The sequence below is a fragment of the Mesoplodon bidens genome (genome assembly GCF_964165515.1).
Source record: "Mesoplodon bidens genome assembly, chromosome: 7".
NCBI classification, from domain to species: domain Eukaryota; kingdom Metazoa; phylum Chordata; class Mammalia; order Artiodactyla; family Ziphiidae; genus Mesoplodon; species Mesoplodon bidens.
In genome coordinates, this window is record NC_138164.1 from 106,023,742 (window position 1) to 106,036,266 (window position 12,525).

A 12,525-nucleotide genomic window follows, 5' to 3' on the forward strand; every position below is an offset into this window, starting at 1 on the left:
GCGGCCAGTCTGGGTGCAGTCTGTCTTGCAATGGTTGGAAAGTTTGTCTGGTCCTCGTTTTTCTGCCCCGGAAGGAGCTGTATCCCTGAAGCCCCTGACAGAGGCTGTGAGTCAGTTTCTTGCCATCCCCAGACTCAGCTCATTCCAGGTCAAATCAAGTCAGGGGCTGCTGCACAGGGCAGCCGCTGTTCTGGAAGGTCCTGGCCCCGAGGATAGTCACTGAGTCTCGCCCAGGCACAAGCCAGAGAAATGAGACCGTCCTGTCCCAGCCTTTTTCTTTGGCCCCCAGCCAAGGTCCTCGGCTGGAGTCACGGCAGCAGAAGCCGATAGAGCAGCCACAGTTACTCCCAGGTCTGGAGCTGGAGGATCCACGCCAAAGCAGGCCTCCAGCCCAACCCAGCCTAGCCTGCCAAATCTACCCCAGAAGGTGACCCGGCTTGACCTCCTGCCTCTAGAATGGCACCAGAAGAGAAGCCCAGGAAGAGGAGCCGCGTTCTCAAGGAGCTGGGGGTGTGTGTCCATTTCCTAGGGCGCTGGGGGAGCGGGGGGGCGGAGGGGGATGAGACAGACTCCAGCTTCCCTGCTTAACACTCACCCTAAGATTTAAAAAGCCCCTGAGGGATGGGAGAGGCTGTCTATACCTACACCGACACTAGCTCAGTTGGGGCCCATAAGAAGTCCTCAGCAGAAGAAATTTCCTCTCCTTGGCTTCTGTTCCCCATCCCCCAGCCCCCAGAGGCACTGCCATGGCCACAGGTGGTAGATCAAGAGCGTGATTCCCACCTGCCTTCCGAGACGTGGTGCTTCCTTGCAGACCCACCAGGATCCCTTAGAAGGTGGAGAGTGGTCTCTGTTCAGCCAGCCAGTCCAAGACCCCAACGACCTCCTTTAGGGCCACGTCCCCTGACGACAGCTCTCTGCCCCCTGCCCAGGCCTGCCATGTTGTCATCGCTCTGCTGTACTTGTCCCTTGGGGGTTACCTGGTTGCTGCCGTCCAGAGCCTTCACCTGGTGGTGCTGAAGTCTTGGTATCCATTCTGGGGAGCTGCCTCTGTGAGTAGATGCCAAAACGTGGGCCAGCTGGGGAGCAGGCAGACCCCGGGGGACCTGGCATTCGGCCCTGGATGCAGCGTGGGGCGGAGTGAGCGAATAGGAGGGGAGCAGCCTCAGCCCCCTTCTCCAGCCTCCTAGCTCTGCCTCCGCTCTCTCAGTCACACGCGAAGCAGCTCCTTCCCAGGGGCCCCTGCAGGCCTGCAGACCAGAAGGCCTGCAGCCCCGGGCTCTCAGCACCCTCCCCTAACTGACCAGTGCACCCAGCACAGAGTGAGCGTGAGCTGGAGCAGCCACACCTTTCTCAGGCTTCCTCAGGTGCCTTTGGATCCAGCCACACATCCCTGGTGCCTGAAGTCTCTGTCGGGGTTGGTCTGCAGGGCACAAGGGTGTAAGACACAACTCCCGTCCCCCCAAGGCCATTGGCCAGGGTGGGAGATGAAAGCGAGACCAGTGGCCGCATCTCTCCTGGAGGCTCCCCAGGGCATCCTCCTCCACCCCGAGTCTCGGCGGAGTCCCGCTTACACACCATCTCCCAGCTCCTCGGCGCCCTCTCAGGCAGGCACCCTGACCCTCTGCTGCCACTTCAGTCCTCTGTCCCCATGGCCCCCACCCCAAGCTTTCAGTGCACGGTAGGGACCCACCGTCTCCGCGTGGGTGCCTACCCATCCCCGTGCTCCCAGTGACCGGCACATAGTAGGTGCTCAGCACACATGTGAAAGAATAATTGCAGAAAAACTCCAGAGCCCCTCCAGGTGCTAACAGCCAAGGGCGAATATCCTCCAAACTGCAGGATCCAGGAAAGGAGCCAGGGTCAGGGTGGAGAGCATAGTGCAGCTGACACCAGAGGGATGGTTTGGGCTGGTAAACGGGGGAAGCGGGAGGGGGCCGGGAGGGCATTCTGAGTGCAGGACACAGCTGAAGCCCAGGAGTGGCCTGTGCGCCCAGGATTGGCCTGTGCGCACAGGGAAGACCAGCCTGACTGGAGAGGGGCCTGTGATGGGCCGTGAGCCCCCTTTGTCAGAGGAATGATGCTCTCTACCCCACCAGCCCCCAGAGGCTGGTTTTTTTAGAGAATAGCGGGAAGGGAATTTGTGGGTTTCAAGGCACCCCAGCCTCTCTCACGACTGTTTCAAATCTGGCCCACAGTTCTTCATTTCAGGGATCTTGGCGATAACAATGGAGACGTTTCAGAAAAATTATCTGGTAAGTCGGAGAGCAGAGGGTGTTCAAGCAGAAAAGTCCCCGTCCTGGGGGTCTGCCCTCTCACCCCTACTCCCCACCTTCCTCCCCACCTGCCGCCCTTCCCCCACCTGACAGCTCTGGCCACTGTCCTGTCCGGCCTGGAGGCGTCATCCAGCCTGTTCACACAGCAGCCCCACCTCCCTCGGCTCCCCTGTGCCCTGGGCTTGCCTCCCATGTCAGCAAGTCTATGAGGCCCGCAAGCCGGCCGCAGCTGGGTGTCCATCAACTTCTCATCTCTAAGCGCCAGCCAGACACAACTCTTCCTTGCTTGCACTGTGCTGGCTCCTGCCCGAGCACCTTGCCCTTTCCCCGCTGTGCATTCTCTCCTGGCTTTGACTTCCTCCTGATCATTCTTCAAGGCTTGGCTTACACGCCTCCTCCTCCAGGCAGTCTTCCCTGACTGCCTTGGCTGACTTCTGTGTCCACACAGCTCCTGACTCTCTCTCCCATGCACTAAGCTTGGGCAGCAGATGTCTGAGCATCTCTCTATCCCAGGGTGGCCCAGGGAGGCACAGAGTCGGCACCCACACAAGCCCGGGTGGATGGAGGTGGATGGGGGATGGAAGGACTGTTCCACCAGTCCTGTGTCATGGCCTCAGCCCACCTCCATCCCCCAAGCCCAGGTCCACATTCATGCCCCTCGTCTTGGGCTGGGCTGTGGCTGCCCCTTGCTCTCTCAGGGGGTGTAGAGATCAGAAGGGTATTGTGCCATTTACCCAGAGCAGAGGCAGGAGATGCTTGACAAAAACCTGCCTCTTCTTCCTGGACTGGGCCCCTTTCAAAACCATAAGCCTCCCTACTTCCTACCCCTGAGCGTAGGGAGCCTCTTATTGCAGAGAAATCCATTCTAGCGTAAGGGGTTGGAGGTGCCTTATGTCTATGCTCTTTCCCTGTTACAGGGGTTTGCACTTGGCAAGAACTCCTGGAATAATGCATAAATAACCCAAGAGGATGAGGAATAGAGGCATTTCAGGGGTCATGGGTGGTGGGGAAGGAGGCAGACGTGAGTGAGTCTTCACTCAGGGCTGCAACCACCCTTTCCTGTGGGTGGGGAAGGAGCTGGGTGTGGGGCCATTTGGGTGCCTCATCAGTTGGCATATCTGATGCCAGGAAGATTGGGGGCAGCTTTGAGAGGGAGACGGCAGTGGGAGCATCCTTCTTTGTTACAAAGTTTATAGATCCAGAGGCGGCCCTTGGGTTCTCCTGATCCCATCCCATAGAAGGTGAGGTCCAGTCCGGACCACCGGCCTCCTCAGTGGTCAGCTAGCTCAGAAAGCCATGTTTGTACGAGGAGCCTCAGGCCCAGGGACAGGCGGCATTTTTCTGAGGTCAAAGAGTGAGCTACTGGTTGGCCTGGGTGGAGGACCTAGATCCCGTCTATAACCTTTGGACAGTGATTGTTACTTTTCTTTTTTTTGCTCATAGAAGGTGTGCCTGATAGCAAACACCGTCAGCTTCTTCTGTGTGCTGGCTGGCCTCTTTGTCATTGCCAAGGATCTCTTTCTGGAGAGTCCATTTGACTTCCCCATCTGGAAACCGTACCCCAGTGACACTGTGAGTGCCTGGGCCCCAGGGGTCCTCTGACTCCCAGGAAGGCACTGCCTTGGGCTTGACCCAGAGGAAGATTCCAGCTCTCAGAAAACCTCTTCTGGAGCCCGGCACAGGCGGCGGGGCCCTTGGTGGATCTGTTCCCAGCCCATCCCCCCACCCTGAGGCGTGGTGCCGAGGGGATGATAGCCTTCAGCATCAGGAAGCCAGACAGGACCTCAAGTCACTGAGTCCAACTTTAATAGATGGGGAAACTGAGCCCAAAGAAGGGGAGGGGCCTGTCGGAGGTCAAGTAGCAAGTTGGCAGCAAATTCAGGACCACAGTCCAGGACGGCTGATTCCCTGTTCAAGGCTCTTTAAATATTGTAGCCCCAGTGACCCCATTCTCTGTGAGCCTCACAGCAGACTTGCAGAGCTGGCCGAGTTCACTTTGTTACCCCCATTTTATGGGAGTGAACACTGAGGTCCAGAGAAGCTTAACTAGTGGACCAAGGCCACACAGCACGGCAGGGCTGCAGTGAGGACTCAGCTGGGTCTAGACTCCAAGCCCAGTGCTCTTTTTGCAACTGCCACCCCTGAAGCTGGTGGACCAGCCATTCCATGTGGATGTCTGCGGGCCTCAGGGTCAGGTTCCAAGCGTTCTGACCATGGCGGTTCACGGTTCCTTATAGCTGCCCTCCACCATGCACATGCAGGTGTGGGCACACACACACGGACACGTGTGCACAGACACACACATGCACACACTTCCCCACCAAGTGCTCATGGCCCTGTGAGACACCCCAGCTGCATGGTGGTCCTCAGCCTAGCACTTCCCCTCCCCCGCTGTAAGAGATGTTCCCCCTCCCTGAACATAGGTATCCCCATCTAAGTGGGGTTGGATGAGATGATGCTTAAGACCACCTGCCGTTCTACCAGGGACCTACGAGATTCTCCAGTCCTCAAACACTACTCACCGAGGACCTGTGGGTGCCAGGCGCTGGGCAGAGAGCAATGACTGAGACAGACCCCATCCCAGCCCCACAGAACCTCGCCCTGCCTCCGGGGCCCACCTGGGAGTTGAAGCCCCACTGTCCTTGCTGGCAGGTCTCACCCCTGCCCGTGCCCATGTGATGGGTGCAGATACCCAGTGAGGCCTCACCTGCCTCTCCCTCCCCTGTCTCCCTCCCAGGTCCACATCCAGAGGCTGGAGTTGGCCCTGCTCTGTCTCACCTGCCTGGAGTTCTTCCTGCCGGGGCTCATGGCCATCATGGCCTATAGGGATACCCACCTGTCTGCAGAGGTGAGGGTCTTCAGAAGATGGGAAACACAGAGGGTGTAGCCACAGAGGGTGCAGGCAAAGGGGATGTTGCCAAGCCCTGACTAATTGGGACCACATACAGAGGCAACCCACAGTCCAGGAGGGGAGACAATGCATGGTAGCAGGGAGGATGCCATTCGACATGAAAGATGTGAGGCCACCAAGGAGAAAAGACCATGGGCGCTCAGAACAACAGGCCACTGTGCTCCCAGCTCTCAAGCCCATGGAAATCTTACGGGGGAGATCCGTGGAGAGGGGCGGGATCCGGACCCACAGGTAGGATGAGAGAAGGGACCCACAGCAGAAGGAACAGCAGGTGCAATGGCTCAGAGACGGGCCAGGGAAGGCTGGAGGAGCTGCAGCATGCTGTGGACTGTGGCTGTGGTGGGAATCAGCAGGGGGGATCACAGGGACTGAACACTTTGGGGGTACCAAGTATCCTCTCTGTTAAGCACATTAGAGAAACATGACTTATTTAACTGAAGCTTCTCAACCACCCTTTGTGGTAGGTACTGACCCCACCCCATTCTACAGATAAGTAAACTGAGGCTTAGAGTGGTCACATCACTTCCCAAGGTCAAACAGCCATGAGAAAAATGAGGACTCAGACCAAGGCACGTCCCACCCATAGCCAAGCCCTCGTGTGCTCATGAGGATGGCAGAATGGCAGGCTGAGGCCAGATAGATTTAGAAATAAAAGAATAGATGCCCTCAGGATCACTTGCCCCACCCCAGAAGTTCTTTCCTAGGCTCATTTCTTTAAAGGAAAAAAGTTCATACTATAATCTTAACTTTCAAACACTGTAAAAAAGAAAAATGTTCTAAAGTCCCCATAATTCTGCAACTTTAACACTTCAATTGTTTTCATGTTAGCATCCTTGATGTATTGAGTTTTCACATAACGTCCATAGATATGACTTTGCAGTTGAGTTTTACTTAACACCAAACAAATAAGTTGTCCTAGTCCCTGCCTGGCTGTCTGGCAGGAAGTCTTCTTGTTAAGATGGCAGAGAGCTGGAAGGGGCTTTGAGTCACTGAGGTCAACCCCATTTTTAAGGTCAGGGAGACTGAGGCCCCGCCACCTAGTGGCAGGAATTAACAGTAACTGTTCCCACTTCCTGGCATGTGCCGTGTGCAGAGCATCGTGCTCAATGCTGCAGGCGGCTATATCAGTCTCCTATCACTGCTGTAACAAATTAACACAAATTTGGCAGGGGAAAATGACACAGCTGTATTATCTTACAGTTCTGAGGTTAGCAGTTTGCAGTGGGTCTCCCTGGGCTAAAATCAAGCTGTGTGGGCCGGGCTGCCTTCGTTTCTGGAAGCTCTGGTAGAGTCTGTCTCCTCACCTTTTCCAGCTTCTAGAGGGCGCAGACATTCCCTGGCCTGTGGCCCTTCCTCCATTGTCAAAACCAGCAGCCCAGCATCCTCTGATATCTCCCTTCTGTCTCCATTCTACTCTGTTAAGGACTCTTGGGGTTCCATTGTTCCCACCCAGGGAATCCAAGACGATCTCCCCATCTCACCCTTAATCTGATGAGCAACATGCATTCCCCTTTGCCATGTAACCTAACATGGTCACAGGTTCGGGGGAAAGACACAGATGTCTTTGGGGGCCACACCTCCTTGAACCTCACAGCCACCCTCAGAGGCAGGTTCTGCTTTCCCGTTTCTAAGAGGAAGCATGAGGCTCAGAAGGGTTAAGTGACCCCCTACAACCACACGACCAGTAAGTGGCCAAGTCCCCAAGGCCTCCGCACCCTCCTGCATCTGGGAGCCAGTGCCAGAGACAGGCTCTGCCGCTCCCTGTCACCGATCAGGGACGAGGAAAAGGCAGCATTAGACCTGTCCCCAGAATGAATTCTAGCCTGGAGGGACCTTAGTGTATCAGCTGGCCCAGCCCCACCGGGGAAGCCAACAGCGTGAGTGATGTGCCGGGTCACCAGCACACAGGTAGCAGGCCAGGAACAAGGGCCAGGTCCACTGCCTCCAACCTGGTCTTTCCCTTCTCAGGATCACGGATGGGGAGAGAGTCATACCCTAGCTTCCTGGAAGTCCCTCCATCTCTCAAGCCTCAGTTTCTCCACCTTTATGGGGAATTGAGACTCCAACAAGTCAGCCAGAGGGAAGGGCTTTGTCGGTGGCCACTCGCTCCACATATATGAGCAGTGGGGATGGTGGCTTCTCTTTTGCAGAAGGATGACCTGTCCCTTATTCCTGACACACCACTGGAGTTCAGGGGGCCGCCGATGACGCCTCCACCATCCTATGAGGATGTGACTCGAGGCAACGTGCAGGGCGAACAAGAGCAGAGGTAAAGAGGCCCTGGGCTCCCCGCACCATCAGAATTCACCCCCTGCGCCTATCTCCCTGGCAGATATGGACTGATTCCGAGGGATGGTTACCAAAAAGGGCCAAATGGTGCCATTGCTAGAAATGTCTGCCCCATGCTGGTGGCCAAGGTATGGGGCCAGCCCAGCCCCTCAGGCCCAGGAGGGATCTCCAGGCCCACAAGCCCCATAACACCTCAGCTGGACCGAGCACAGCTGGATCCTGCCTTCCCACCCAGCCAGCCCTGGGAGCAGACCCCTGGGCCGGAAGCCTCCTGCACCCCTTCCACCCTCCCTGTCCACTTCCCCCAGTCAGTAGGGCACACAGGGGGCCTGTCCATGTGGAGCTGTGAGTGGAGCCAGAGAAGTTCCCTCAGAGCCCAGGAAGGCACCATCTTCCCTTGACCCAACCCACCCAGAGGTCTCTGGGAGAACTTGTGTATCTGAATCCCTGGATTTGGGGTGAGGGCAGCAGGGGTGTTGAGTCAGGCAGAAACTCTGACCAGCTCTTCCCTCCAAACCATCCATGTGTCTCCCTGCCTACCCCCCAGCCCCGGCAGACCTCAGTGTCTCCATCTGTACAACGAGGGGGCGAGTGGATTAAGTGATCCAGGTGAAAAGTTCTGACATCAGAGTCAAGTTCAGGATCCCAGCTGTGACATCCGAGGTTGCCAGTGAAGCTTCAGCCTCAGAATTCCACACCTACTTGGGCTGAATGAATATGGGAGAGAGACCCACCTTCCTCATTTCCTGAATTACAGTCATCCGAGAACAGTCTTCTGCTAGACTGGAAGACTATTGGGGGTTTTCCCAGCTTTTATCCCTGGCACTTGATAAATCTATTGGAATTAAAATGACGTTTGCTTACTTTGTCTTCCTCTTGGTGTGTGACTGAGGAGGACCCTGAAGGAAGGAACGGCCATATGGCTGGGGTTTGGCTTGGACCCCTCTCCCTAACTGGGATGGGCAGAGGGTAGACAGCAGGAATTGACTCAGCACCCACAGTGGGCCAGGCATGAAGATGTCACTCCCTTTATACAGATAAGAAAGCTGAGCAGCAGAAAGGTGAAATTGCTGGTCATAAACATCTCCAATATCTAGTGGAATCCCAGTGTAGCTCTTACACAGAACAATCACTGGTTAACTCGAGTGAGACCTTGAGTTCTGCTGAACACTTGTGTCTCAGTCAAATCAAGCTGCTATAACAAAAATATCATAGACTGAGTGGCTTAAACTGCAAACATTTATTTCTCAGAGTTCTGGAGGCTGGGAAGTTCAAGATCAAGGCACCGGCAAATCCAGTGTCTAATAAGAGCCCTCCTCCTGGTCTATGACTGTCTGCTCTCTGTGTCCTCATATAGCAGAAGGAGCAAGGAAGCTCTCTGGGGTCTCTTTCATAAGGACACTATCCCATTCGTGAGGGCTCAGCCTTCACGATCTAAGCACTCCCACAGGTCCTACCTCCTGATACCATCAAACTGGGGATTAGGATTCAACATATGAATTTGGGGGGAAAAATTCAGTTTATGGCACTTGGATTCCATGGAAATATCGGCAGAGTCCAGGCAGGACCTCAGAAATATTAGACATGGAAGTTACATATACTTGGACAATGGGTACTTTTTATTCAGTGTCAATAACTATTATAGTAGAAATGTATACTTGATCCCAACCAGGAGATTAAAAATGTTAGAATTGGAAGCAGCCTTGGGGCTCATGATCTGGTCCAACGTCTCCATATTACAGATGAGGAAATTGAGGCCCAAGCGGGGAAGGGTCTTGCCAGAGTCACACAGCAAATCACTACCTTTAGTAGAAGAAGCCAGGTCTCCTCCCTCTCCAAACAGTGCTCCTTCTACTGCCTCGGGCCAACTCCTATGGAACTTGGGAGATGTTCCGGTCTTGTCAGCCAGCTCTAACCCTTGACCTCTATCACCACAAAAGCACCACCTGCCAACTCTTCCTGATGGTTACTGTGTCCATTGTCATGGAGTTAAGGTGAAGCACACATGACCTTCGAGTGGTGTTGGCAATGGGCTTGGGGAGACAGTGAACCTGGGGCCCTTGATGCCTTCAGCTGGCAGAGGAGTTGAGATGCCGGCCTGACCATCACCTGTCAAGGGCCAGGCACGGCCCTGGACAGACATGAGGCTGGCAAACGACTGGCAGACACCCATTTATAAAAGGAAACACAGGCTTTTATAGGGGACGCAGCCACTGCTGCAGAGGGCAGGTGGGTGTCTGGGAAGAGAGGCCATTTGAGACAGGTCTACAGGAACCCAAGAGGTGAGTACAGTTTCAAGCCTCAGGAGGGCCCTGATTCCTGCTGCTGGTTTGCATCTGGCAGGAAAGGAAATGCTAACCTGTATGCAGCCCCCTCCCCATGCTAGGAACTATGCCAGGCCCTCTGCATGTAGCAGCCCATTTATTCCCACAAGATCCCCTGGGATGGATAGTTCACCCCCATTTTTTTTTTTTTTTTTTTTTTTTTTTTTTTTGCGGTACGCGGGCCTCTCACTGTTGTGGCCTCTCCCGTTGCGGAGCACAGGCTCCGGACGCGCAAGCTCAGCGGCCATGGCTCACGGGCCCAGCCGCTCCGCGACATGTGGGATCCTCCCGGACCGGGGCACGAACCCGTGTCCCCTGCATCGGCAGGTGGACTCTCAACCACTGCGCCACCAGGGAAGCCCCCTCCTGGTATTTTGAGCTAAATAATTCGATGCTCAGGGAGTGCTTGGCACCCTTGGAGCCTGGCATCTTGGGGGCAACCAGCATTACTAATGAATAATATCTCATGAAGGAGGACTAGACCAGATGCCCAAGATGGTCCTAAGCCGAGGTTTCTGGGGTTCTGCAAACCCATGGTGCCCCACTGGGGATGCAGTGGCCTGGGTCTACCCCTCGTTGGCTGGGTGAGCTTGGCCAGGCATTCATTCTCCCCAGGCCTCTGTTTCCTTCGCTGCCAAGTGAGGAGGTGGATGGGGAGTTTGTCTAATATCCCTTTTGGCAGGGATGTCTGGACAAAGGTCTGCTCAGCCATTTAAATCCTTGGGAGACAGAGCCCCTCCCGGGGCCACTGGGGTTTTAACTCACCCCATCCCCACCCCACAGGCCCTGTAGGTGATTGTTGGCTTGCTGCATGTCAGCTGTGGAGCTCTCCTGGCTGCTGTCCCGAACTTTGTGGAATTTCCCACCACTTACTGGTACCCTCTGGCTGGCGGCGTGCTTGTGAGTACCCTGAGGACCATGCCAAGTGAAGGCTTTCCGTGGAGCCGAGGAGGCGTACAGGGACCTGGGGACCCTGCTCCCTTCCTGGGTCCTCGGGGGAGAGTTTGAAATGTCTGTGCAGTGGGGGTGAAGCTATTCTGAGCTCCAGGGGAAGAGCTCGGTTCTCTCCACCTTGCTCACCCAAGGGATGGAGCTGGGCTGTTGGGTGGTCAGCTGGGGGCTGCAGCTGCCTCATTGCACATGGGGTGGGAGCAGAGGGTGGTGAAAAAGGGCCCCTGCCCCGATAGGGTTAGCCCAAGGAAGAAGAAAGGTCAGGATGTGGTAGCAAGGAGAGATGCAAGTTAAGAAATATACCCCCTGGGCTTCCCTGGTGGCGCAGTGGTTGAGAGTCCGCCTGCCGATGCAGGGGACACAGGTTCGTGCCCCGGTCCGGGAAGATCCCACATGCCGTGGAGCGGCTAGGCCCGTGAGCCACGGCTGCTGAGCCTATGCGTCCAGAGCCTGTGCTCCGCAATGGGAGAGGCCACAACAGTGAGAGGCCCGCGTACAGCAAAAAAAAAAAAAAAAAAAGAAATATACCCCCTGCAGTGGAACAAACCCCACCAAGACTTAGAGTCCAAAAATTGATTTCTAAAAAAAAAAAAAAAAAATTGATTTCTAAACCCAAATCTATCACCTACCAGCCCCATGATTTGGGCAGGTTGTTTCCCTTGTTTCTCCATCTTCAAACTAAGAGACTGGTCCCTCACTCCTCAAAGCATGGTCAGGCACCCACAGCATGGGCATCACCTGGGAGCTTGTTAGAAATGCAGAATCTCAGCCCCACCCCAGACAGACTCATCCATCAGCATTTAACAAGCACCCCAGGCTCCTTGTATGCTCATAAAGTTTGAGAAGGACCAGGTACCTAGGAGTCTTTAGTGGCCACCTTCTAGAATTCTGGCCCACCAAGCTCTGCAGAGCCCAGTGGGAGGCCTCATGCCCTTCTCTGTTGCCGTAAGCCCCTTTCCTCCCTGCTACGTGGCCACGTCGTGATGAGCCATAGAGGCCCACCCTCAGGGTCAGTCCTTCCCGATGGTAAACTTTACAGCACAAGGGAGGCAGAGCCACCCCTGGGCTCTCAGACCGTAAATCCTGCCTCTCTCTGTAGTTCTTCATTGCAGGAGAAGCTGCCCTGATGACCACAGCAAACTGCATGATTTCTGGGGTGAGTTTCTCACCCATGGCCTCTGCCTCCTGGAAAACCTCAGAGGACAGTGGATCCTTGCGGGAGCCTTTGTGCAGGATGGTGGAAAGAGTGAGTGGAGGGCCTTTGCCCTCAAACCTGCCTACCTGGGCCTGAACTCCTCACTACCCTCCCCCCTGCCCCCTGTGGGAGCCTCCTGCTCCCATGGGGGTTGAGAAACATCCTAGTCCTCCGCACCTTCAGTCCAGCCCAGACCTCACCACGGCCACCAAGTTGCCCCAGTGGGATAGGGTAAATGCAGACACATACAAGGTTAACCTTGCTGGGGGCATCCTGGATCAGAAGGAGCTTCAGAGGAGATCAATCCTGTTCCCTGAGCAACACAAGCCAGAGTCATGATTTTGGATGTAGGGACCTGAGATGGTGTATTCATTTCCAAGGGCTGCTGGAACACATTAGCACAAACTGGGGGGCTTAAAACAACAGAACTTCATAGTCTCGCAATTCTGGAGGCCAGAAACCCCAAATCAAGGTGTTGGCAGGATCGCGCTCTCTCTGAAGGCTCTGTGGGCGAATCCTTCCTTGCCTCTCCTGTACTCCAGGGGCTCGCTAGCAATCCTCAGCATTCCCTGGCTTGTA

General features: G+C 55.3%; 1 protein-coding gene across 1 annotated transcript; it reads left to right on the forward strand.

Moving 5' to 3' along the window:
- Positions 1-360: 360 nt before the first annotated feature.
- Positions 361-9,391, forward strand: MS4A10 (membrane spanning 4-domains A10; the record flags this gene model as incomplete). The annotated part of the gene is made up of 8 exons (XM_081240733.1): positions 361-510; positions 933-1,052; positions 2,199-2,255; positions 3,720-3,848; positions 5,014-5,124; positions 7,338-7,456; positions 7,520-7,821; positions 9,219-9,391. Exons 1-8 carry the CDS (start codon positions 457-459, stop codon positions 9,389-9,391), a joined length of 1,065 nt encoding a protein of 354 aa, XP_081096859.1. The 5' UTR covers positions 361-456.
- Between the last annotated feature and the right edge of the window lie 3,134 nt (positions 9,392-12,525).